The following is a 22,893-nucleotide window of genomic DNA, read 5'->3' on the forward strand; positions in this document are numbered from 1 at the left end:
CCCTCCCCGCCGGACCATCGCGAATGGTCTCGCCCACCCGAGCCCCACCACACACCTCCCCTGGCCGAGGAGGGGCGAGCGGAGGGGGCACGGCGAGATAAGGCCACGCCCCCATCTGCGTAGTAGTGAGGCGGGGCTCGCGGCCAGCGGGGTGGGCCTCTCCTCGCGCCGCGGCGCAGCGGTCGTGGGCGGGGCCCGACTGGGGAGCGAGGCGGGGGTGGGGCCGGCCGCCGCCAGCCCCCGGCTCACTCTCCGCCCCCGGCGCCAGGCCCCGCCCCCGGCCGCCGCGGCGCCGGGACGGGGCGGGGCCCGGGCCCGGAAGGCCCCGCCCCCTCTGTGAATATTGATGCGGCGCGCGTCGGCGTCGCCCTCCTCCCATTGAGCGAGGCTGTGTCGCGTGGCCCAGCGTCGGCGTGACGGTTGGACGCGGGCGCGGCACTGCGGGTCCCGATTGCTGCAGCCGCTTGTCAGTGTGATGAAGATTGGCACCCAGGTAAGCTGTCACTCAACCGCTCTGCCGCCGCCGCCGCTCCGCCGCCCCGTCACTATCAATCACGCCGGCCTGCAGGCGCCGCGGCCACCGCCCCGCCGCCGCCGCCGCCCGGGTCTCCGCGGGTTGCCGCCGCCCGGGAGGGCCGCGCCAGACCCGCCGCCCGGGGCAGGGGGCGGGGAGGGGGCGCGGGTGGGGGAGGGGAGCCGCGGCAGCGGGGAGGGGCGCTGTCCGCCGGGCCGGCGCGGGGGCGCGCCCCGCTTGTTTTTCGGTGTGGGCTTAGGGACGCGGAAATTTCTGGAAGGCTCCGCCGCCGCCGCCGCCGCCGCGCGGGGCCCGTGGTGAGGCGCGCGCTCCTAACCGTCCCTCTCGGAGCGCGGCGCGCGCCCCTGCGCGGGCGGGGCGGGGGGCGCGGGGGCGCGCGGCGGGGGCGGGGCCCAGGCTGAGGAGGCGCGCGGGGGCGGGGCCTGGAGCGGGCGCGCGCGGGGGCGGGGCCGGCGTCGCGGGGGCGGCGGGGGTGCTTCGGGGGGTCACCGAGGCACTGCGTTGGCCGTCGCCGAGTCCGAGGCTGGGAGGGAGCCGGGTGCCCGGTGTCTGGAATGAGTGACAAATGCGTCGCGAGTAATAAACAGCCGATGTGAAGTAGAGGCCTGGGCGCGTCAGGCACGGTCCGGCCACTCGCTGGAATTCCACATTCCTTTAGAAAGAGATCGTGAGTCACTTCAGAAAAGGCAGGGAGCGTTAGTCTGCTTTATATCATCGTCAGGGCTGTTGAAACGCCGTTTTGTTAGCGGTTACGAGGCTCGGCCAGCCAGGTTCTCCTTCTTGAAGTTTGACTCCTAGAATGCGTATCAGCGCGTGCTGCTGGGGTCGGAGTCCCGGACGGGGGCGGCGCGGGGCGGGGCGGACTGGGGGCGCAAGTAAGGGCAGAAGGCAGATAGATCCTTGCGGGGGGGATACCTATACATGCGCGAATATGCATTTGGTAAATTTGATCGCACACCTGCAACCATCCAGGATAGATTTGCCATTCGTAAGAGGGTTAAAATTAATTTTGATCCCAAGACTTAGGTTTTTTTGTTTTTGTTTTTTTGCGGTACGCGGACTTCCCACTGTTGTGGCCTCTCCCGTTGCGGAGCACAGGCTCTGGACGCGCAGGCTCAGCGGCCATGGCTCACGGGCCCAGCCGCTCCGTGGCATGTGGGATCTTCCCGGACCGGGGCACGAACCTGTGTCCCGTGCATCGGCAGGTGGACTCTCAACCACTGCGCCACCAGGGAAGCCCCAAGACTTAGTTTTTAATAGAAACTACTGGTTTTTCCTTAGGAAGGGAGTGCTTTCTACTTTATGGTAAATGAAACCCTCAGCTTTCGTTGGGTATACTTGTATGATTTTTCCTGACATATTGAAAAGGGATTTATGTATTTATATAATACATAATTTTATATGAAGTATTTTGAATATTGTATGGAAGAATCGCAGTGAAATGTAAGCATTTTGCCAGTCAGTTACTGGTGATACTCTCAAGTCTAGTTGCACATGCATTTGGAAGATGGCTCACGGACTCAGATCTGCCTTACATCATTTTTTTTCTTAATATACCGAGCGTGGAGAGTGGTATGTAGATCGTTCAGTTACAGTATTTGGTTGAATCAGCGATGCACGGCTGTGTGATATTGACTGACACAGGGCTTTCCGAAGGCAGCAGTGGAAGGACTCTTCCACTTCAGAGATTTACAAGTGGGAATTGAAATATGGTAGGTGAAGTACGATTCGGAAGATTAACGTTCTGTGCTGAGGATTTAAGTGTCAGCACTAATGGAACTGGGTGCAAACAGCTGTCCTCAGTGTCCTGCATTTACATTTCCGTATCAGTGTCTTGTGACTTTAGGAAAGTATTACTTAGGATTAGTGAAAGGTAACATTCTGGTTCTAACTTTCGCTTTTGTTTCAAACTAATTGAAACTGTTTAGAAGAAAACCTTGAAACTTCTGGACTGATGCAAATCATGCGCCCCAGGGGACCTTTCCCTGCGCTCTGCTCGTCTCCAGACTCCTCCTCTCCTCCTACAAACGGTTTAGAAAAAATAAGAGAGGATCAAGAAGAGAACCTATTACACTGAAATACAGTTATCAAAATACTGAACCAAACTGGTGATAAATCTCTTTACATGCTTTTTAGTAGCTCACTTAGTAACAGATTGACACTGGCTCTAATAACTTCTTCTTGAGTATATGATGCTAATGCTTTGTGCAAATACCTGCGGTTTCTGTTGGTGAAGAAGTCACAGGTGCTCTCCAGGATTTCACGTCTGCCGGTGGAATTGAGTGAGTGTTAACTTTCAGCCAGATGTTATTGCAAATAAAGATGTGATTTTTTTTCTCATTCAGGTTCACAGAGACCAAGTTAAGAACCTCTGCACTGGAAGGCTGTTTACTCTCAGCCCATCCCTTAGTAGGAATATGTATGTGCCTCCTTCTTCCTTCTTCAGATGCTTATACTGATGGCAAGGGTGACGAGGAAGTAAAAACAGTGCAGCGAGGGAACCCAGAGCTTCACAGTATGGGGTCATAGTGGGGTGAGGCCACGTGGGTTTACTGCCTGACACCAGTTGTGATGACTCACAACTGTGATGGGTTACTGTTCTGTCTTGTACAATCTGTTTAGGAAGACGTGGAAAGTGAAATATCGTGTAGAAGAGGTTCAGTTTGGAAATTGTTAGAATAAACATTCAAGGGCTGGGAGGCATGGTTGTTTGGTTGGAAAGGCCTGGCTGCAAAGGGCCGCATCAAATGAGGCCCCTCCGGCCGTGCTGTCTGCCCTCCAGCAAGTGGACAGGGCGCCTGGCTGCTGGGTGCCCTCGCCAGCAGCCGCGCCTAGTGTCGGTGTGTCAGCCCCGCTGGTCTAGTCACTCTTTCTGGGAGTTTCACTCACAGAGGGCCTGGTACTGACCCAGCAGACCTGCCGTCTGACGAGGTGGTTTTAGACTCCTGATGCAGAAGCACTGTGGCCCTGAGGATGCGTCTGGGGGACTTGGGGAGGGGACAGAGCGGCTGCTTCTTTCCATCTAGGATTCCTTGGGGAAAGGGTCCTACAGCTTTGTCAGAATCTTGAAAAGTACTGATCAGTCACGTTGCAGGATTGAGGGCCAGTGAGTTAGTGAACCTTTCAGACGCCCTTTGTCTTGAGTCTTCCCTTCAGTGTTGGCGTGTGCTCGTCCTGACGGGTCCAGCAGCAGGCCTTGTCATCCCTCCCCTCAGGGTGAGCTGCTCAGTATGGGGTGATGCGCTCCTGTCTGGGGGATTATTTCTGTTCAGGGCGACCCTGCCACCCAAACGGTGTGTGTCATTTGGTGTAACCTCTGGCCTAGCAGAGCCTTGTTGGTGGCAGGCTGCAGGGCACATGGTGGGAATTGCCTTTATCGTTTGTGTCTGTCTTTGATGGACACCTGGCTGTTGTAGTCAGGCCCCAGGACGGCAGGGAGCGGGCCGACTTCAAGTCCGGGGGTTTAGGGTCACACAGGAATAAGGAAAAAAGGAATCCAGCGGGGTCCAGGGACCAAGGTAGTGCTGGGCCTTGGGGCTGATGGAACTGCGGCTTGGGCCCTGGCGGGATCCGGCTGCCACCCTGGTCTTGACCTTCCCTGTCCACTTCCACTGTTGCTCTTAACCACTGACTGCTTCTGCACACTGTCTGCTGCATGTTCTCTGTTTCCCAGCTCTGCCCACCTCATCCTCTTCCTGTTTCCCAGCGCACATCCTGGAGACAGGGTGACAGCTCTCTCGCCTTCCACCGTGTCCCCCAGGTGCTGACCTGGGCGCCAGGGGCTCCTGGTCCCCGAGCTCTCCCCAGGGAGGGGTGGGCTCCTTTCAGCAGGATCTGCAGTGGTGGGTGGGGTCACTCGGAAGGGACTGTGGATGGTAGGAATTGTGATCGCAGCTTCCTGAACAGTCTGATCGGACTTGCAGAGACAATGCCTTCACGAGAGTTTGGCAAGCCCTCACTATATGTCACATGTTGTCTGAGACATTTTACCAAAGTTTGTATTTTTTTTTTTTTTTGCGCTACACGGGTCTCTCACTGTCATGGCCTCTCCCGTTGTGGAGTCCAGGCTCCGGACGCGCAGGCTCAGCGGCTATGGCTCACGGGCCCAGCCGCTCCGCGGCATGTGGGATCTTCCCGGACCGGGGCACAAACCCGTGTCCCCTGCGTCCGCAGGCGGACTCTCAACCACTGCGCCACCAGGGAAGCCCCCAAAGTTTGTATTTTTTTTGCATTAAAAATCAGGAATTTAACTTTGCGATAGTCTAAGTTCAGTTATGTGTTTGTGCACAGTTTTTTTAAAAAACAAATACGTGGGCTTCCCTGGTGGTGCAGTGGTTAAGAATACGCCTGCCAATGCAGGGGACACGGGTTCGAGCCCTGGTCTGGGAAGATCCCACATGCTGCAGAGCAACTAAGCCCGTGTGCTACAACTACTGAGCCTGTGCTCTGGAGCCTGCGAGCCACAACTACTGAGCCCACGTGCCACAACTACTGAAGCCCGTGTGCCTAGAGCCCGTGCTCCGCAACAAGAGAAGCCACCATAATGAGAAATGAGAAGCCCACGCATCACAATGAAGAGTAGCCCCTGCTTGCCACAACTGGAGAAAGCCCGCGCGCAGCAACGAAGACCCAACGCAGCCAAAAATAAATAAATAAAAAAGAACCCTATAAAACAAATATTTATTTCAGTACAATTTATTGCAGCCTAAGTGAAACACCCCTGTGATCCTCTACGGCAGGCGTTCAAAGCTGGGGCCCCGCTGACATTTGGGGCTGGGTACTTCGTGTCCTGTGCGTTGTGGGATTTTAGCAGACACCAGAGGAGCCCCCACCCCCAGTTGTGATGACCAACAATGTCTTCAGATATCGCCAAGTGTTTTCTGGGGGACAAAAATCCCCCCTGGTCGAGAAGTACTGACCTAGAACAGCATTTCCCAAAATGCCTTGTGTGGAACCCGGGTTTCATGGGATGGGCATAAATTTTTACAAATTCATCAGTTCAGCTCCTTTGAGTTGTGTTTTTAGTCAGTGTTATTACATATGTTTTCATGTATTTACATAATTGACACATTTCTCATTTTAAATATTTGCCTACAGTCTCTTTATTTTCTGGCCGTGCCCGATGTTGTGAAGCCTTTCAAGCGTTTAGGTCTCGTTGTTTCCCATGTTTATTTGATCATCCTCTGGGCTGCCAAGCTGAGCGCCAGCCCGATCAGGATAGGGATGGTGCTGCCAGGCCGACGTCCACGGTGCTCTGTCCCTGAGCTCAGACGGTGCCCTAGGGAAAAGATGGTCCCAAGAAAGAGCCCTTGCCTTGAAGGGTGGGGGTTCCTGTTTTTCCTACAACATATTCATTGACCGTCAGTAGCAAGTATGTCATGAAAGTTTTAAATAGCAGTGTTTAGTGATGCCGGTGATAGTCATGGCCCTAAAGACAGAGCTGTGGTGTGAATCGAATCTATCAGCTGTGAAAGGCCATTCAGCCCAGAATTTACTGAAATGGGTTCTGAAACCATTAAACACCTTTGTTGTTAGAATTTTGCTGTGTCTCTTGGGGACATAGGTGGTTGGCTTGGAAATATTTTGGGGGGATAGATTTTAACAGGATTTAACGTCTGATTTTATTTGAATATTAAACTTCAAGTGGTACCTCCCAAAATCTTGCTTGAAAAATAAAGTGATATCTTGATAAATGTTTTCCTCAGAATGAGTTCTTGACTGAACACCGCCCTGGGATGGGACATGGAGCCAGGACAGAAAGCAGGGGACATCTGGCTGGTGTTCTCGAGTGGCAGTCACCTCAACCCCACACACAGGAGGAAAACTGATTGCACTGTAGTGACGTACAGCTGGTGTCCTGCAAGGTGTCTCAGAAAGGATCTGGTGTTTTGAATATAGGATTTTGAGAGTCTTGGGTTCCTTGGCAGCTTTCTTAGCTTTATTAGTGCACAGGTTTGGTTTAGAAAAGGATCATCAATTAAATGTTTTGGGAAAGATAAGCAACTGCCCCCTAAAATCTAGAGATATAGTTTGTATTGTCTCCCAGCTCTTTTCTGGCTTCATAACCAGTGTCTCACAGCCACTAAGACGGAAATTACCCCAGAATTTCCTGTGTTTCTCGGTTAGTGGAATTGGTGGAACTCTTAGAGCAGCTTCTGAGAGCAGCTGGGGAGGTGCCCTGCTGGGAAACTGAAGCCTAGCTGGGTGGGCGTGGCAGCCTGGGAGGGAGGGAGCTGCCTGGACGCACCAGCATGTGTGTGGATGAAATGAAAAGTGCAAGAGACTTGACATCACCGAAACTGAGTTAGAGAGTGCGCTGTAGCTGGGGTTATATTTGTCAAGTATAACATGTCTCTTGGGACAGCTAAACTTTAGGCCTGGGGTTGGCAAACTGCAGGCCTATGGGCCACGTCCCACTGTGGCCTGTTTTTGTACAGCCCTAGAGCCATACATAGTACATTTTAGAGGAAAAAGAAGATGGGGACCTCCCTGGTGGTGCAGTGGTTAAGAATCCGCCTGCCAGTGCAGGGGACACGGGTTCGAGCCCTGGTCCGGGAAGATCCCACATGCCGCGGAGCAGCTAAGCCCGTGCGCCACAACTACTGAGCCTGCGCGCCTAGAGCCTGTGCTCCGCAATGAGAAGCCCGTGCACCGCAACGAAGAGTAGCCCCTGCTCGCAGCAACTAGAGAAGGCCCACGCACAGCAATGAAGACCCAACACAGCCAAAAATAAATTAATAAATTTAAAACAAAATAAAAAGGGATATGACTACAAATATGAAAATTTTACAAGTGAGAACATCCATGTACAATTTGATGGCAGTAAATTTGAAAAGCTGTGGATAGTTTATGAAGAAGATATAAATGATCAGAATTGACCTTGGAGGGACTTCCATGGTTACGCAGTGGATAAGACCCCGAGCTCCCAATGCAGGGGGCCCAGGTTCGATCCCTGGTTAGGGAACTAGATCCCACATGCATGCCGCAACTGAGAGTTTGCATGCCGCAGCTAAGGAGTCCGCCTGCCACAACTAAGACCCAGTGCAACTAAATAAATAAATAAGAATTGAACTTGGAGGTAGAAAACTTGTACAGACCAGCAACTTTAGATGAAATGGAGAAAGGTAGTCAAGATTTATCTTTTTAAATTTTTTTTAGTAATTCTTTTTAAAAAAATTTTTATTTATTTATTTATGGCTGTGTTGGGTCTTCGTTGCTGCGCACAGGCTTTCTCTAGTTGTGGTGAGCGGGGGCTACTCTTTGTTGTGGTGCACGGGCTTCTCATTGCAATGGCTTCTCTTGTTGTGGAGCACGGGCTCTAGATGTGCGGGCTTCAGTAGTTGTGGCATGCAGGCTCAGTAGTTGTGGCTCGTGGGCTCTAGAGCACAGGCTCGGTAGTTGTGGCGCATGGGCTTAGTTGCTCTGCGGCATATGGGATCTTCCCGGACCAGGACTCGAACCCGTGTCCCTTGCATTGGCAGGCGGATTCTTAACCACTGTGCCACGAGGGAAGTCCCAAGATTTATCATTTTAAAAAGGCACTGGCGTGAGTTAGGTCAGATTTTCATGGAACAGATACTTACTGTGTTACATGTAACAACCATTCACTAACAAAATGACTGTGCACCTGCTGTGTACCAGACATTGCCACGGCGGTGGGGAGTATAATGGTGAACAAAGACAGACACGGCTCCTTCCTGCCAGGAAGTAGTAAAGGCACAAGTTAATCCGAGGCCCATCGGAATAATGTAAGATTACAGCTGTAGGAAAGACTGTAAAAGGGAGGCATGTTTTGCTCTGAGGTGTGGGTCGGAGGTCAGGGGCAGCTCTTCTAAGATGGGGATGACTGATGTGAATGGTCCAGGGGAACAGGAGTGGGCGAGGGGACGAGGATTAGGGTGACCAGTCCAGATGGGGGCGGGAACTGTGCTCAGAGGCTTTGGGGGTTGGGGGAAGCCCAGGGCTCTGAAGAACCTGGAAGGGCCTGGTATGCTTGCGGTGCGGAGAGTGGGGCGATGGGGGGCGGGGAGGGAGGAGCACAGTAATGACCCAGTCATGCTGCGTTACAAGTTATCATCTGTATCTTGTAGGCAGTGGGAATCCTCTGAAGGGTTTTAAGTGGGTGTGTCTTGATCAGATTTGGGTTTCCAGAAGATCCCTTTGAAGACTTGGAAACACACCCATGTCCACAGAGGGGCTGGTTAAATAACTGCACTGAGTCTGCTACACCTGTAGTACTCACTCTGCAGCTGTAAACAGGAGTGAAGGTGATGACAGCCTGCTGGGAAGCACCTTTAGGATGTGGTAAGTGAGAAAAGGAAGGCCCGGAGCTGAGAAGAGTGTGCACTCTTATCTGAGAGAGGATATGACTATTTGCTTATGATAAAAAAGCTTAAACCCCAGACTATTAAAATGAGGTTCCTTATTGGAGAGGGAGGGGACAGGGTTATAGATTAGGTTTCAAACGTATCTTCTATAGTAAAATTAAATCAAAAGGAGGGGGGAGGACTACCTAAAAATTAAAGCAAAATGAATCAAAGGAATCTAACTAGGGCTCCCTTGCCTCCTTGCTTCTAAGATGACCAAGAAAAGAAGGAAAAATGGTCATGTCAAAAGGGGCCGAGCCAGCTGTGCCCAATGCATGCCCAAGAATAAGCCCATTAAGAAGTTCGTCATTGGGAACATAGTAAAGGCCGACGCCGTCAGGGACTTTTCCGAAGCAAGTGTTTTCGACACCTGTGTGCTTCCCAAGCTATATGTGAAAGTACGTTACTGTGTGAGCACAGCATGGTAGTCAAGAATGGTTCTCGGGAAGCCGGAAGGTTGGAACACTCCCACCCTGACTTAGACCTGCGGGTGCTGCCCCATGGCCTCCACCAGAGCCCAAGTAAGGAGCTAAGTCCTTAAAGACTGAAGAAATACTATTCTCTGAAAACACAATAACATGGAAATTATACTTAAAAAAAAAAAAAAGAAAAGAGGACTTCCCTGGTGGTCCAGTGGTTAAGAATCCGCCTGCCAACGCAGGGGACATGGGTTCGATCTCTGGTCCGGGATGATCCCACATGTCCCGGAGCAACTAAACCCGTGCACCACAACTACTGAAACCTGTGCACTTAGACCCCGTGCTCTGCAGCAAGGGAAGCCACCACAATGAGAAGCACACGAACCAAAACGAACGAAGAGTAGCCCCCGCTCGCCGCAACTAGAGAAAGCCCACGCACAGCAACAAAGACCCAGCACAGCCAAAAAAAAAAAAAGAAAGAAAGAAAGAACAAGAACCTAACTAGGAATTGAATTGGTGGCTTAAGTACACAGAGAATTATTATTTCCAGTGACTTCAAAACAACTTGGATTGTACATCTATCCTAGTGGGATAAATCCTAAAGACAAAGAAACTACAAAGAAATCTTAAACAATTTTTAGTACTTGTATTGTTAGTAGTAATATTCATATTATTTTGAAACTATATATATATATATATATACACACACACACACATATAAAGTGATAAATAGGTCATTATGTTACTGTCATTTGGAAATTATTTTCAGGGTAAGAAAAGAGATATACAAATATTAATTTGAAGTAAAGTAAATACCCTGTAATCCCAAATTTGAATTGGAGGTATCAGTGTTATTTTGTTTGTACAAAATTTTTATGAGAAAACATTTCTTATCCCTGTCCATTGGAAAGGCTAGAAACAGTGACCAACCAATAGCAATGAGCACACAGCACCTGGATTGTGGTTTCTACGTATCATTTCCTATTGGAATCAAAGCCCCTTGGATCAATGGCAAAGTCTGGGTTTGACATAGAAAATAAACAATATGAGCCTGGAGTATCTCGTTTTACCTGAAAGCAAGAAAGCTATCAAGAATTACTAGAGGGCTTCCCTGGTGGCGCAGTGGTTGAGTGTCCGCCTGCCGATGCAGGGGACGTGGGTTCGTGCCCGGGTCCGGGAAGATCCCACATGCCGCGGAGCGGCTGGGCCCGTGAGCCATGGCCGCTGAGCCTGCGCGTCCGGAGCCTGTGCTCCGCAACGGGAGAGGCCACAACAGTGAGAGGCCCGCGTACCACAAAAAAAAAAAGAAAAAAAAGGGCTTCCCTGGTGACGCAGTGGTTGAGAGTCCGCCTGCCGATGCAGGGCACACGGGTTCGTGCCCTGGTCCGGGAGGATCCCACGTGCCGCGGAGCGGCTGGGCCCGTGAGCCATGGCTGCTGGGCCTGCGCGTCCGGAGCCTGTGCTCCGCGGCGGGAGGGGCCACAGCGGTGGGAGGCCTGCGTACCGCAAAAAAAAAAAAAAAAGAATTAGTAGAGTGCGTTAAAAGCTGTAGGAGGTAACTGAAGGGGCTTACATTGGAAAAAAGATGGGATAATTTGGAACATCAGAAAATATATACATATATAAAAAAGCTGTACTTATTATTTTTTTTTTTTGCGGTACGCGGGCCTCTCACTGTTGTGGCCTCTCCCGTTGCGGAGCACAGGCTCCGGACGCGCAGGCTCAGCGGCCATGGCTCACAGGCCCAGCCGCTTAGCGGCATGTGGCATCTTCCCAGACCGCGGCACGAACCCGTGTCCCCTGCATCGGCAGGCAGACTCTCAACCACTGCGCCACCAGCGAAGCCCTGTACTTATTTTTTACATGTTTAAACCCGTGGATCACAGCCTCACTGGTCACTATTTGAGAACGCTAGGGAACCAGCACGTTACTCTGAAAATTGATAGCAGAGGGAAAGCAGCAAGCCTTAAGAAACCCCATCACTGGGGCTGCAGTGTGGAGAATGGACTTGGGGGACGGGTGGGGTTGGGAAGAGTGGCCATGGGGGAGAGGTCCGAAGGCATTACGGGGGGCTCAGGGGATGGAGGTGTGATGGTTGGTGATTGTTCTGTAAGCTTAGTTGTTGGATCAACAACACCAGATGGCTCTTCTCCAAAGTGAAATTCTGGAAAATAAACTTTACGGTTGCAATTGGGGTCTTCATCGCCCAGCATTTCAACTCTTACATGCTTATGGGTAGTATCGTTACCATGTGCTGGCAACATACGGTGGCTGCATCATGTCTTTCTCATACATGTTGATCGGGCAGGAAGGAGGAGTTCCTTTCCTTTTCAGTAATTGTTAACGGTATTTTGGAGATGTCTGACTTGCAAACCTTGGCTGTTACTGGGAGATGCCACTTGTACACTTAGCACCGGGCCGTCATTTTCTTTAGACTCGTTACTGTTTGCAAAGCAGAGTTACCTGTGTGTGCAGCGTTGAATGTTACATGACTGGAGGTCATTTGTGGTGTGTACCTGGTGGTTCACCTTCTTCATCCGTTCTCTTAGTGTTTCCCGTTTTGAATGACACTATAATTCATAGATTGAACTGATGTAATTAACATCTGTAGGCATCAGAGCTGTCAGATTGTCAAACACTTGCCTGATTTCCTTGTGAGTTCTACAGTTATCTTAGAAACGGTTGCCATAAAACAGATAGACTGCTGGTTACTTCTCCAGCAAAATTGGGTTTATTCGGGACCAGCGAAGAATTGAAATCTGGGGTCTGCAACCATGGGGTGCCCGTGCAAGTCCCTGCGTGGCCAGGAGAGGAGAGCTCTTTTAAAGAGCTCTCGACTCAGGAGTCGAGAGTCCGCCGGAGGAATGGGTCCCTCCCGCGGCTTTTCACTGCTGGGCTGGGCTGGGGCAGCGTCTCCTGGGCTGAGGCCTTGCCAGGCGGGAAGAGGAGTCTGTCCACTTTCTGTCGGGTGGCCCTACCGTCGGGGTGTGGGAGTGCGCCTGCTGGCCTCCCAACTCTATTTTTTTTTTTTTTTTGCGGTACGCGGGCCTCTCACTGTTGTGGCCTCTCCCGTTGCGGAGCACAGGCTCCGGACGCGCAGGCCCAGCGGCCACGGCCCACGGGCCCAGCCGCTCTGCGGCACGCGGGACCCTCCCGGACCGGGGCACGAACCCGCGTCCCCCGCATCGGCAGGCGGACTCCCAACCACTGCGCCACCAGGGAAGCCCCCAACTCTATTTAATTAAGGGTTCTGTTTATTAATTTTTACAAGACAGAGTTCTGTTGTGTTCTCTGAAGTAGCACATAGAGGGAATGGCAGGACCTGGGAGCCAGGCAGATCGGCCTCTCAAAGGCGCTCCACCTCTTTACACCTGTTCGCTCATCGGCAGGGCTCCAGAGACTGCCGAGCGCTCCGGTCCCTACTGGCGGGGGCACAGGAGGCTGCACACCTCACTGCTCACGGGCCTGGGGGCCAGGAGTTTGGAAGGGCTGCGGTGGGAACGGCCCGTCTCTGCCCCACAAGGTTGGGGTCCTCAGCTAGGAGGGCGCCGGGCCGCGGATGGCTGGGTGGCTGAGGGCTGGAGTCTTTTGGAGGGGTTTCCTCAAATCTGCAAGTTGCTGCTGCCTGTTAGCTGGGACGTGAGCTGGGCTGCTGAGCACAGCACCTCTGCGTGGACTCTCGCTGTGGCCTGGGCTTCCTCACAGTGAGCGCAGGGGCCGCTCTGTTTAGTCAGACTTCTTACTTCTCGGGGCTCCGGAAGTGAGTGTCCCGGTGAACATGGCGGCGGGAGCTTCCGCAGCCCTGGAGTCACACAGCGTTGCTCCGGATGCGCTCTCCTGCTTCCCAGCAAGTCGCTGAGCGTAGGCCACGTTGAAGAGGAGGGAACAAAGACCCCATCTCGGGAGGAGTGTCGCGGTTTGGGGATGTGCTCTGAAAGTGCCTCCCTTAGGTCTGCACATATGTAGACCCTGGGAGATAGCTCCTCCCTCGTTTTCCTTCCTGCCCTCGCTAAGCCCCTCTGTGATGCTGGCAGTGCAAATGCAGATGGACCCTCCCGGACCAGTTCTCTGTGCGTCTCTGCGTTAGCGTGGGCCCCGTAAACAGGACTCTGATGCAGAGCTCTGATGCTGCGGGAGCTTCTGCTTGGCCCGCCCAGGTGGCCGAGAGTCCGCGTGCCCGTGGCTGAGCGGGAGCGCGTGGTTGATCACGTACAGTGTGTGTGTGGAGCAACACCAAAAGCCCGCGTTCACCAGCACTTCGCAGCAATTGATGAGTTCAGAGAGGTGTTTGTAAAAGCATCAAAATTCCAAAGCTTTTTGCATCTTTGGTACTTTTCCTTCCAGCCCTGACGAGTCCAGCGTCTCACTTCTGCTGTTCCATTGGCCTGTTTACCTGTTCTTGTGCCGTTAGCCACTTCTTAGTTGTTACCTGTGGCCTTGTAGGATGTTTTCCAATTTTTTGAGTTTTTCAAAAACAGCAGGAATCTTGATTGGGATTGCATCTGCGTGTGCTGAGAAACACCAGCAGCCTCTCCACGAGCTGTTAGGAATGTTGACGGGTACAAGGTTAGCCTGCGCAGACTGGGGGCATCTCTCACCCAGCAGTCCACCAGAAAGTAGAGTGACAATGAGATACTTTTGACAGTAGCAAGAAAAACCATGATGTGTTTCAGGATTAATTAACCAGGGCTACAGAAGACCTCCACAGAGAGGACCATCAAACTTTCTAAATTTTATTTTATTTTTTAAATAAATTTATTTATTTTTTATTTTTGGCTGCGTTGGGTCTTCGTTGCTGCACGCAGGCTTTTTTTAGTTGCGGCGAGCAGGGGCTGCTCTTGGTTGCGGTGAGCGGGCTTCTCATTGTGGTGGCTTCTCTTGTTGCGGAGCATGGGCTCTAGGTGCATGGGCTTCAGTAGTTGTGGCTCGAGGGCTCTAGAGCGCAGGCTCAGTAGTTGTGGTGCACGGGCTTAGTTGCTCCGCAGCATGTGGGATCTTCCCGGACCAGGGCTTAAACCCTTGCCCCCCGCAGTGGCAGGCGGATTCTTAACCACTGCGCCACTACGGAAGTCCCCGGACCATCAAACTTAATAAAGGATGTAGGAGAGGACCCCACGCTCTTGGTCCTAGAGAGCTGTCTCTTCTCCCCACATTAATTTCCAAATACTTTTTCAACATTGTTGTAAAGTTGTTTCTTTTTTTTTTCCCGGTACACGGACCTCTCACTGTTGTGGCCTCTCCCGTTGCGGAGCACAGGCTCCGGACGCACAGGCTCAGCGGCCATGGCTCACGGGCCCAGCCGCTCCGCGGCATGTGGGATCTTCCAGGACCCGGGCACGAACCTGCGTCCCCTGCATCGGCAGGCGGACTCTCAACCACTGCGCCACCAGGGAAGCCTGTAAAGTTGTTTCTTGACAGCAGGGACTGTGTTTGGTTTGCTGCTCCATACCCAGCATTTAGAACAGAGCTTGGCCCAGAGAAGACTTTCAGTAAACATTTGTGGATTGAATGAAAGGCACAGTTCCGTGCACAGCAGATTGTGTGCCCTGCTTTTCCACTTGACAGCACCCATGAGACTTTTCCTTGGACTTAACCTTCATGTTCGTGATTGATGGTGGGAACCGTAATGGATTTCACCATTCCCCTATGGATGACTTGCACGTTCTTGTTCTCTTTTCTATCAATGTGGATAAGAAACATTATTTGCCTCTGACTTTCTTGCCATGAGTTGTTTTTTTTTTAAACAAAAGGCTTCATTTTTTTTTTTAATTAATTTATTTTATTTTTGGCTGCATTGGGTCTTCGTTGCTGCGTGCGGGCTTTCTCTAGTTGCGGCGAGCGGGGGCTACTCTTCGTTGGCCTGCCCAGGCTTCTCATTGCGGTGGCTTCTCTTGTTGAGGAGCACGGGCTCTAGGTGTGTGGGCTCAGTAGTTGTGGCTTGTGGGATTCAGTAGTTGTGGCTCGTGGGCTCAGTAGTTGTGGCGCACGGGCTTAGTTGTTCTGCTTGCCGTGAGTTTTTAATGCCCTTTGAAATGAGGCTTTTGAGCTTTTCTCTTTTGAGAAGAGATTATTTGAGGTTATTTTTATTTATTTATTTTATTTTTTTATTTTTCTCTTTTTGCGGTACGCGGGCCTCTCACTGCCGTGGCCTATCCCGCCGCGAAGCACAGGCTCCGGACGCGCAGGCCCAGCAGCCACGGCTCATGAGCCCAGCCGCTCCGCGGCACGCGGGATCCTCCCAGACCGGGGCACAAACCCGTGTCCCCCGCATCAGCAGGCGGACTCTCAACCAGTGCGCCACCAGGGAAGCCCTGAGGTTATTTTTTTCTTTTTTTTTTTTTTCTTTTTTTTGCGGTACGCGGGCCTCTCACTGCTGTGGCCTCTCCCGTTGCGGAGCACAGGCTCCGCACGCGCAGGCTCAGCGGCCATGGCTCACGGGCCCAGCCGCTCCGCGGTATGTGGGATCCTCCCGGACCGGGGCACAAACCCGTGTCCCCCGCATCAGCAGGCGGACTCTCAACCAGTGCGCCACCAGGGAAGCCCTGAGGTTATTTTTTTCTTTTTTTTTTTTTTATTTTTTTTGCGGTACGCGGGCCTCTCACTGCTGTGGCCTCTCCCGTTGCGGAGCACAGGCTCCGCACGCGCAGGCTCAGCGGCCATGGCTCACGGGCCCAGCCGCTCCGCGGCATGTGGGATCCTCCCGGACCGGGGCACAAACCCGTGTCCCCTGCATCGGCAGGCGGACTCTGAACCACTGCGCCACCAGGGAAGCCCCTTGAGGTTATTTTTAAATCAACATTTATTAAGGCTACAAAGCTACAGCCCTGTTTTTCTCTCTATGCTTTTACGTTAGAATTTATAGATTTCATTTTTCTCTTTATAAGTTTAGTAAATTTTGATCTTTCACCCATAAGACAGCCTTTGATCAACTCAAGATGATCAGACTACATGCACCATTTTTAATGATCAGTCCCATATACAACTTAAATCTCCTTATGCATTTTGAACCCTAGTTTTAAGTTTAGTAGATACACTTTTTGTTTTAAGCACCTTAAATATCTGACCAAATAAATAAAACCTTCTCAGTAGATCTAGTAACTTAGAATTGCACATGTAGTGAATCTCAAGTTCTCAAACTTTCCAGACCTTCTACCAGGGAGTGACGTTGGTCGGATGAGGAACTTGGTTTTGCTCACTGCTGCACCCTCAGGACCTAGAATAGACCCTGGCAGTCGGTAAACTTGCATAAATGAAGTAATGTTTACAATCTTAGTAAATTTCTTGTGCCTTTTCACTAAAAAAGAAATGTGTAAAGCCAGTAACTCAGTTATACTTTTAAACTGGAATCAAGGCGAAAACCTAAGATTAATTTGCCAAAATTTCTTGCGTACTGCACACAACTTAAATGTCAAATACATAGATTATTCTGAAGCTAAACACAAAAATATTAAAATCTAAATCTCCCACAGGCCTTAGAGACACCGCTAAGGCAGGAAGGAAGTCATCTCAGGCGAGTCGGGCTTCTCATCTCAGGGACCACGTGGGCTGGGATGAGGGGAGCTGGGGTGCTGCTGACCTGGGGCCCCCTCCACCATCTGACCCGCATGCTGCACCTCCTCTTCCTGTCTCTGCAGACTGAGCCGTCCTGGACCTTCCCGGACTCACCGTCTGCTCTGAGCAGGAAGGCCTTCTCCACCTGGTGGGACTCAGCCAGTCTGTCTGCCTCTGGTTCTTCCCTGACTTGTCAGTCGTCCTTGACTAGATGCTTAGAGATATTAAAACACCTGCCTGTTAGATTTGGCTCACCTTTCATTTTTTTGTCTGCCTTTCAGGTTGCAACACTAATGCTGTCTTCTTAGCTGAGTTTGAGAAGAGTGTAACTTTTTTTTATGGGTAACTATACATGTGGTCAAATCGCCTTCCAAACCAATTGTGAGACCTAGGATTCCTGCAGGGTGCTGGGTTTCACTTCGTCTTTGCTAGCAAAGTGGCGCACTGTTGTTTTAAAGTTAATAATTGCTAGCTGAGAAAGGATGTATAATTTTAAATTTTGTATTTCTTTAATTACTTTTAGTTTTAACGTTTCTGTACATGAAAATTGGAAAGTTGTGTTTTCTTCAAGTCTGGCTGGAACTCTTGAAAGGGTACCAAAGTGACAGTGTCCATAAATGTGTTCTTTTTTAGCTGGATGAAACTTGTAGCCATAAAATGGACAAAACCGTGTCTCGCCCTTCAACACCATGGTGTTGTTAAGTCTGTTGGGTTGGCAGTTCTTTGACTTGGATTTTAGAGCCTTGCGTGACGTTAAGAATTGAAGACAGTTGGAGGAAAGGGAACCCGTGTGCACTGTTGCTGGGGATGTAAAGTGGTGCAGCCACTATGGAGAACAGTATGGAGGGTCCTCCAGAAACTAAATATAGAGCTACCATATGATCCTGCAGTCCCACTCCTGGGCGTATATCCGGAGAAAATGAAAACACTGATTCAAATGTTCATAGCAGCACTGTTTCCAGTAGCAAAGATATGGAAGCAACTGAGGTGTCCATCAGCACATGAATGTATAAAGAAGTGGTATATGTTTACACGATGGAGTACGACTCAGCCATAAAAAAGAGTGAAATCCTGCCGTTTGCAACAACATGGAGGGACTTGGGGGGTGTTACGTAAGTGAAATAAGTCAGAGAAAGGCAAATACTGTACGTTTCCTTTATACGTGGAATCTAAGAAATAAAATAAACTAGTGACTATAACAAAACAGAAACAGACTCAGAGATATAGAAAACAACCTAGTGGTTACCAGGGGGGAGAGGGAAAGGGCAGGTAGGGGTAGGGGATTATGAGACATAAACTACTAGGTATAAAATAAATAAGATACAAGGATACATTTTACAGCACAGGGAATGTAGCCAATATTTTTTAATAATCATAAATGGAGTATAACCTTTAAAAAAAGAAGTGAGGACACTGTTGTTGAGTTTGAATATAATAGAAGCTTACTTTTCTATGTAATGGGGGAGAGAATTAGGGATTAATTGATTGTTTAGAAATCTCAAGTTAACCTTGGTTTTCATATAATGCCTAAAAGAAGAGTTTTTGCTAAACAAAGATGAGCCTGCTGACCTTTCATCCTTGGGTTGGATGCTTTATTTCCCAGTTAATGGTAGGTTTCCCTTAGTCACTCAGGTTCTGTCTTGGGCCTGCCTTGGCCAGGGCTGGGAGGGCCTGTAGCTGAGTAGCTGAGGTTGCCAGAGGCCTGGACCAGGGCACGCGCTTCCTCCCAAGCCCAGGCAGCTCTGCGGGATGTGTGAGCCTGTGAATTCTGCTGGGGGCTGTTTGCCCGCTTGCAGGTGCCAGGCTGTGTTTCTGCCCCAACATGGAGGACCGTTTTGCTGCAGCCTGGAATTGAGCACCTGAGGACTTTGCAGATAGATGGCTGCCGGCGGGCCTGGACCACCCTTTCAAGCGGACGGCGCCATCTGCTGGCAGCTTCTTCCAGGCGCCTTCGGTGTCCTGCGGGAGTGGGACCTTGGCACTCTGTCCCCACCTTTTTACTCAACAAAATGTTAGTCATATGGAGTTGCCTCTTTTTCCTTATTTTTCCACTTCTTGCGTGGTGTTCCATTGTAGAGGAAGTATGTATTTTCAAAGCTTTTGACGCAAATTTCAAATTTTTTCCTTTAGAACGGTTGTACCAAGTTATGTCAGATATTGAAGTTTCAACCAGGTTGGTAGAGAGAAGGACTACACATCTATATGTTTTTAAAATGAAACGTTGACTTGTCCCCACTATTTATTATGGGCATTTTGAAAGCCCCCAGAGTTGGAAGAGTGATCCGCCACTGCCTAGATCCCGCAGCTGTGGGCTTGACCGCAGTGTCATCTCGTGGGGCGGGCCGGCCGGATGCTGGAAAGTGACCGTGGAGAGTTGGCCCCCAGCCGAGACCCACGTGGCTGTGGCTCTGCCTTCTTGGTCGAGGCCCTTCCAGGGCCTCTGCTGTGCATTTTGTTCAGGTCAGCTGTTGGGAAGCCACTGTCAGGTGGACGCCTGTAGGTGAGCAGCTCGGGCCCCTCCCGGCACTGGGCTCAGGACCGGCTCTGGGTGTCCTCGGCCTGTGTCAGCACCACTCCAGGCTGCTTCGGATTCACACAGGTTCACGTGGCCACGCCCTCGGCGCCTCTCCCCTCCCCCTCTCGGCAGGACACGCCTCTCGAGACCCCTAACGTGATTACCCCTGTAAAGACCCTGTGTCTAAGTAAGGCCCCACTTGCAGGGCCTGGGGGTCAGGACCTGGGCTATCTTGGAGGACACGTTTACACCGCTGCACGTGCTGGCCACGCCCTGACGATTACCGGGCTGGTACTGGTGGCCCAGACTCGCTCATCCAGAATTCCCTCGTGGGTATTGAGAAGCGTCTCAAACCTTCAACGTCCCATCTCTCGCTTTCTCCTCCCAGGCCGCAGACCCCGCTCCCCGCCGTTGGCTCCACCTCGGGACATGCGGCTCTGCTCTGCCGGTGGCTCAGGTGGGAACTGTCGACCCTCCCCGGACCCGCCCCCCTGCCCATCCCGGGCCATCTGCACGCCCTGTGCTCCCATCGGCCCCGGCCACACGGCCTCCGCCCTCCTCGGCCCTACAGTCTCTCACCTGCCCTGCACACCGTCAGAGGGACCGTCCCGAGCCGGGAGCCTCAGGGCCCTTCTTGTCAGACTTTCCTGGGGCTTCCCTCCCCCGCCCCAAGAAGGCGCACAGTCTCCACGTGGCCCATGAGTGGGTGTGACCTGCTCCCGTGTCCCCCACTGCCCCCCAACTCTGCTGTCCCACTGCACGTGGCTCCACTGTCCTCCTGTCTGCGGGGGGCACGGGTGGCATCCCCACCTGGTTTCTCTCGTCTCATTTACCTGTGTGCGTGGTGACAGGTGAATGACAGCGTTCCCACCTTTGCATCGCGTGCAGATGTGAGCCGATGCCCAGCGCAGCCTCCCTGAGCTCACCTGTGTCCTTCCTGCCTGAGGTCGGCCTCCCCGGGCTCAGTGTCAGTGCACCTGCCCCGTCACGCAGCCGTGTGACCTGCCAGCTGCGTGCTCACCCTCTGTCGTGTCACCCTGCCTGAGCGCCCCTACGCCCTCCGTGTGCTGCCTGGCCTTCCTCTTCCTTGTGGCCCCAGGAAAGCCGCAGGGCCCAGGACAGTGTCCCGCACGTGTAGACATTACTAGGTGTTTGCTGGGTGAGTGAAGGAATAAACCCAAATGCCTGGAGACGTGATAACGTGTCCGGGCCTGGGGCAAGTGCAGACACGCAATCGCCAGGCAGGTGCGGGGCTGCTGAGTAGGACTTGGCTTATACCGTAGTGTGGAGGATGGCTTTTACTCTCCGTGTGAAGATATGTATTTAAAAAGGTATACGGGTGCTGTGGAATAAGGGACAAGAAATGCTCTGAGTTATTAACCGATGCTTCTCTGCTTTTGTCTTCCCAGACACCGTTTGCTTTTGACTCAAGATGATTTGATGTTTTATAAAGAACTCACTCACCATGATGGCTACACAGACGTTGAGCATAGACAGCTATCAAGATGGGCAACAAGTGAGCACGGGCGCTCTGTCCACATCCTAAGTAGTCAGCCGACCTAGTACTGAAACACGAACAGTGCCCTGTGTATTCGCAAGCTAGTTTCCGTGAGGGTGCAGGTTCAATGTTGAACGTTTGGTGCATTTATTATATCTTGGTGCTCAGAAAGATTAGGGGTAGAATTGTTCAAGTAGTTTCCTAAATGACACCAAGATTGCCAGTAATTTTGAGTCCCCTAAGTCATAGTTTCTTGGGAATTTACCTTTCTAATGTCAGTGTTAGTAAGTATCGTTGCTCTTAAAGGTTGTGGTGATAATCATAGACTCCCGTGTTGCCCAGTTGCTGGCCTGGGCGGGAGCTGTGCGGTTTCGTTCCCCTGCATGTGGGTGGCAGAGGGGACCGTCCGATGGCACGTGGGGTGCAGCAGCGGTGCTGTCTGTACGTCTCCTGCCCCTGCAGGAGACGGTCATGACGCCCGGCTCCCTGCTCAAGGGTTTAGGGACACCCCCCCACAGGCCTGGGGCGCCTCGCCCACCTGTCACTCCCCACTTGGTGAGACTCAGGGGGTGTGTAGGACCTGAGCTGCGACCCTGTCCCCTTCTCAAGTCGGGTCTTTCCTTGATGGACAGTTTTGTTCCATTCCTGGAATGTTTCCTGTTGCAGTGATTTTGGTTTTGTTGATTTAAAAAAATGTTTTTGCTTCTTAGAGGTAGGGAACTCTATTTCAGGCTGCTCTCTTCACCAGGAAGTCCTCTGATATTTCCAAGAGATTTTGTTTCTCAAATGCACATCTAACGATGTCCCCGCTGTCCCTGGGCCCTGCGGTGGCTCCTCGTGGACTCCCTGCCCGGAGGGCCCTACGACCTCACAGGCTCTCACCTCTGCCTGCCCCGGGGCCCTGGCTCTGGTTGCCCCTTGGCTCTGCTCCGCTCCGTCCTGCAGGTCTTTGCTTCGCCCCGCTTTCTGCGAGGACCCCCCACCGGCCCTGGTTACCCCCACGGCCTGCTCCCCACCTGCCACCCGCTTCCCGGTCCCTTCCTCTGATCTTTGTTCTCCATCCGTGGCAGTGATCACCTTCTGACACACCCTGTTACGTGTCCGTCTCCCTCCAGCTGGTCCCTGCCCTGATGCAGGGAGTCCAGGGCAGGGCTGGGCGCAGTGGGGGAAAGGCCTCGCTTGTAACAGCTCAGCACTTCCCGTGACGTGGAGAACCGCTTGTGAGCATTCCTTTCAGTAAGGATTTGATCTCCTACAGTACAGACAGACCGCATTTACTTAGCCGGTCCTCTGAGGTTGAACATTTAGATTTCTCTTTTTTCACGATCATTTTTTTAAAATCCTGAAATAAATCCTTTAAGGCTTTTTTTTTATAATACTGTCAGACTTCTCTCCAGAAGGACTGTGTTTGATTGGGCTTTAGTCAGTCACTTTTGTTTGTTTGTTTGTTTGTTTTTTGTCTGCACTGGGTCTGGGGTGAGCAGGGGCTACTCTTCGTTGCGGTGCACAGGCTTCTCATTGCGGTGGCTTCTCTTGTTGTGGAGCACGGGCTCTAGGTGTACAGGCTTCAGTAGTTGCAGCACGCAGGCTCAGTAGTTGCAACACGTGGGCTCAGTAGTTGCGGCACGTGGGCTTTAGGTGCGCGGGCTTCAGTAGTTGTGGCACGTGGGCTCAGTAGTTGTGGCTCATGGGCTCAGTAGTTGTGGCTCGCAGGCTCAGTAGTTGTGGCGCACGGGCTTAGTTGCTCCACGGCATGTGGGATCTTCCCGGACCAGGACTTGAACCCATGTCCCCTGCACTGGCAGGCGATTCCTAACCACTGCACCACCAGGGAAGTCCCACTCAGTAGTTGTGGCGCACAGATTTATTTTTTTAAGAGAGAAGCAATTCCCAAGTATACTGTTCCATCTAAAGGCAGCAGAATGGAAGTAACCTGCTCTCTCTGGCCTGCTGGAGAGTTGAGAACAGGGCCCGAGCCCGGACCTGCAGGGCTGCTCTCTCGGCTGCAG

The 22,893-nt window shown here is 51.9% G+C and overlaps 1 protein-coding gene across 1 annotated transcript in view; it reads left to right on the plus strand.

Annotated features, from left to right (window-relative positions):
- The first annotated feature begins 394 nt into the window (after positions 1-394).
- The window catches only part of PKNOX1 (PBX/knotted 1 homeobox 1), a 50,361-nt gene continuing 27,862 nt past the window's right edge, over positions 395-22,893 (plus strand). The window contains exons 1-2 of the mRNA XM_079921648.1: positions 395-493; positions 20,796-20,902. Coding sequence (XP_079777774.1) covers positions 20,852-20,902 — 51 coding nt within the window. The 5' untranslated portion in view covers positions 395-493; positions 20,796-20,851. The remainder of the gene's footprint in view (positions 494-20,795; positions 20,903-22,893) is intronic.

This window comes from Stenella coeruleoalba (genome assembly GCF_951394435.1).
Source record: "Stenella coeruleoalba genome assembly, chromosome: 5".
Lineage (NCBI taxonomy): Eukaryota > Metazoa > Chordata > Mammalia > Artiodactyla > Delphinidae > Stenella > Stenella coeruleoalba.